The sequence below is a fragment of the Kryptolebias marmoratus genome, linkage group LG2 (genome assembly GCF_001649575.2).
Source record: "Kryptolebias marmoratus isolate JLee-2015 linkage group LG2, ASM164957v2, whole genome shotgun sequence".
In the NCBI taxonomy this organism is placed as follows: Eukaryota; Metazoa; Chordata; class Actinopteri; order Cyprinodontiformes; family Rivulidae; genus Kryptolebias; species Kryptolebias marmoratus.
In genome coordinates this window covers 9,867,725-9,871,114 of record NC_051431.1, presented here as the reverse complement: position 1 = coordinate 9,871,114, position 3,390 = coordinate 9,867,725, and the positions used below count along the sequence as shown (strand labels likewise).

At 37.6% G+C, this 3,390-nt stretch overlaps 1 protein-coding gene across 1 annotated transcript; it reads right to left on the bottom strand.

The window, feature by feature from the left end:
• Positions 1–272: 272 nt before the first annotated feature.
• LOC119617838 (extracellular calcium-sensing receptor-like) lies at positions 273–2,752 on the bottom strand. Its single transcript, XM_037980548.1, has 5 exons — positions 2,428–2,752; positions 2,024–2,313; positions 1,501–1,732; positions 574–705; positions 273–404 (listed from the first exon to the last, which is right to left on the bottom strand). The coding sequence occupies exons 1-5, from the start codon at positions 2,686–2,688 to the stop codon at positions 273–275; spliced, it is 1,047 nt and encodes a 348-aa protein (XP_037836476.1). The 5' UTR covers positions 2,689–2,752.
• Positions 2,753–3,390: the final 638 nt, after the last annotated feature.

Genomic DNA, 3,390 nt, shown 5'->3' with positions numbered 1-3,390 from the left:
TTGGCTCTGACAATTGGAGTTGTTCTGTGATGAAAGAAAATAATGCCTGTTATGATGGCCAGACAGGCCCCAATAACAGAGAATGCAGCCAGGATGATTGCCAGGACTTCATCAAAGGAAAGAAACTCAACAGGTTTAAGGAAACAAGCATTTCTTTCTGCATTAGACCAGAATTCTCTGGGACATGGGAAGCAATCAGGAGAATCTATGGAAATAAAACAAATAAGGTTGTTGGTACTCAAATATCAAATGGAATTATGGATTGAAAATGGTTAACTACCTGTAGAATTACTGATCTCGCCTTCAGGACATGGTATACAATCATAGCAGCAGATAGGTTTTCCTTTCTGCAACACTTTTCGAGTTCCTGGTGGACAACTTTCAGAGCACACTGACACTGGTACCTGTCACAGGCATAGATAAATCGTTACTCATTGAGGTTTCATGCAGTCATATCTCTGTTCATTAAAATGTCATCTTTACTTTTGTGCCCCCATCCATCCAGGTTATGTTCCTGTTGATATGAAACTCCTGGCCTTTTGGCAGTGATGCATCATAATATCCTACTGTTACCAGCTCAATAACTCCATTCTCACTCTTCTGCCAGTTCACCAGCTCATAAAAAGCCACAGGATCCCCGTTAGCATCAAATGACACAGGATAACCATTTTGGGAAAAGTTGACTTTTCTCAGTTCAGATAACACCTTAAAAAAGACACAAGTGAAAGAACATGATTACCAGTGACATTATTGCTTCCATTCCATTAGCACTAATTTAAATACACAACTGAAAACTTTTGATGACTAACAAAAATTTATGTAATTTTCTTTTTAAGTGAAATTGCACTGACCTCTTTGGACTCCAATCTAAAGTGTTTGTCACACTGAGTAGTTGTATTTGTTTCCTGACACACTGCATTGTGAATAGCATGAGCTATTCCATAAACAGCCTTATACACCATGTTAGTAATTCTTAACTGGGATGTTTCAGTGTATGGGTTTTTGACAGTTTTTATGTCTTCTCTTCCATTACACAATTTCCTTTGTTGACCAGCACCTTTTGACAGAAGAAGATAGAGACAGATTTTTTTTATCTGTCTATGATACTGTAAGTCATATAGCTATCCTCATTTAAATGTACACAGAGATGTAGACTTATGTATATCCCTAAAAAGATAATTCAAACTAGTCAACTGATCTGATATTACTGACAAATTATGTGAAAAAGTTACCTAAGGCATCTAGAACATTTTAGGGAGAAAAACATAAAATTGTCTGTGTTGTCTTTGTTTAGTTGGTAATAAGAAAAAAAAAGTCTGATCATAAAATAGCAGTGAATGTTTTAATTGCATGCAGAGATTTGCTAGAAAGTTAGCGGAACAAAACAACAAAAACATTGCCATAGATATTTAAAAAAACTATGAAGGCATTACCACTTTCTGTGAATGTGCAGTTGAATGCATCCTCCCAGAACTCAGTTAGCACTGAGGAGGCAGCTACTTCAGTGGGAGAGAGATCCAGCAGGAAGTCTCTCAGGCCTGGGATAACAGATTGTTGAATGGCAACTCCAATGGCTCCTGCACAGAAACTGAACTTCAACATGTATGGGTCAGTTATCCAGCCCTCACTTCCTATCCACTGGCGAGATGATGACGGTTCCTGAGCCAGCTCTTCAAACAGGACTCTCAAGTCTCCAGAGTGTATAAATGCAACTACAGCAATTGCAGTTGATCTGGAAAGACATTTCAAAAGTGTGAACCTATTTTAAGCTTGACCATATTTTGAAAACATGTAATTTTTTTTTCCTAAAAAAGATGTATACCAAAAACTACAGTGCATTGAGTTGATAAATTGGCAAGGTTATACTGTGTATATGTTTTTTTTTTTTCATTATCAATAAGCCAAAGAAAATGTGCATTAAAAAACTGGCCAGGAAAATAAATCAAATTTTACTTCTTTTTAGAAGTAAACATGTTTAGTTTTTTTCAGTGGGTCAATATCATTACAACAAAAAAAGCATTACTTTCGGACAACATCAGCTACTTTCTGGATCTTGCTGTAGGAGTCGGTCCAAGAAAAGGCTTCAGAGTACTCCACACAGATCCCCTCTCTCTGTGCTGCAGCAAGAAAAGAAGCCATGCCAAAATTTCCATAATCTGAATCTGAACGAACAGCACCGATCCAAGTCCAGCCAAAGTGTTTCACCATTTTGGCCAGAGCATCAGCTTGGAACTGATCACTGGGAATTGTTCTGAAAAATGTTGGGAACTGCTGCTTATCTGACAGACAGGCACAAGTGGCAAAGTGGCTCACCTATAGAAAACAAAATACAAGGCACTATAACTGTTAAATTGTGAAGAAAAATCTTTCTAAACATTCTATAAAGTTTTTACTTTTTTTTTTTTGCAAAAAAGTCTCATAAATTACTTGAGGAATATGAAAGGACCCAATGATGCGTGACAAGCTGATGGATTGTGTGGATCCAGAGTCTCCAACAGCTGCCATCACAACACCAAATTGTGAACAATTGCTCCCTTTGTAAAACACAGGGTCCTGGCCGTTTGATAGTTGAAATGCTACATGAACAGCCACAGGCACCGAAGCACAGGAGTCATAGATCTGATATCCAAGTTTGATGCCTGGCAGGAGCTCTGTGTTGTTGTTTATCTCCTCTATAGCAAAGATCATTGCTCGAGAAAAACGGAGTTCCCGGGCTATAAGGCTGCACAGAATCAGTGAGATGAGTTTAGACATTTTCAGAAAATAGAATAAAAAAAAAAACAACTAAAAAAGATCATACTTAAATGAGCAAATAAACAAGGAATGTAATACTTAGTTTTGCTATTTTAAAACAGTATTATTAAATAAACATTTCTTTTAATATCACAACAAACTTTGCAGAAAATCTTATCATTTTTTTCATGCACATCTACTATCTTTGTCCACCACCTCTGCATGTTACTAACCTCCCTGTGCACCTTGGAGGCTCAGGCTTGGTGCTGTAATTAAAAGTATCCGTCTGTGCTTTGTAGTGTAAAAAGAAAACACCTCCAACAACAAAATCACCATCCTTTGAGAATGCTGGTAAACGAGGGGTACCCTGAAGGGTACATTTCATTGATGAAGCCTCAGTACTGACTTTAGCACCAGTCAGATCCACTATAGGCTCTATCTTTTGTTCCAGACCATTAACAGATCTACCCAAGAAAACAACCGTTATCATTTTGAACACATTCACAGCTAACCTCAGACTAATAAAGACAGATCTGATCTCCATTCCTCAACTGTTTCTATTGAGGTTCAAGTGTGTTTTTACTGGTAAATGAACCTCCTCTATTATAAGTCAGGTGATCACTCATCAGAAACAAGACACCCTCAGCCAATGATCTT

Coding starts and splice junctions, on each gene's coding strand:
- LOC119617838 (XM_037980548.1), bottom strand. CDS start 2,688: ATGATCTTTGCTATAGAGGAGATAAACAACAACACAGAGCTCCTGCCA. Junction 2,314..2,427: donor GGTCCTTTCATATTCCTCAA/GTAATTTATGAG, acceptor TGTTTTCTATAG/GTGAGCCACTTTGCCACTTG. Junction 405..573: donor AGAATGGAGTTATTGAGCTG/GTAACAGTAGGA, acceptor TGCCTGTGACAG/GTACCAGTGTCAGTGTGCTC.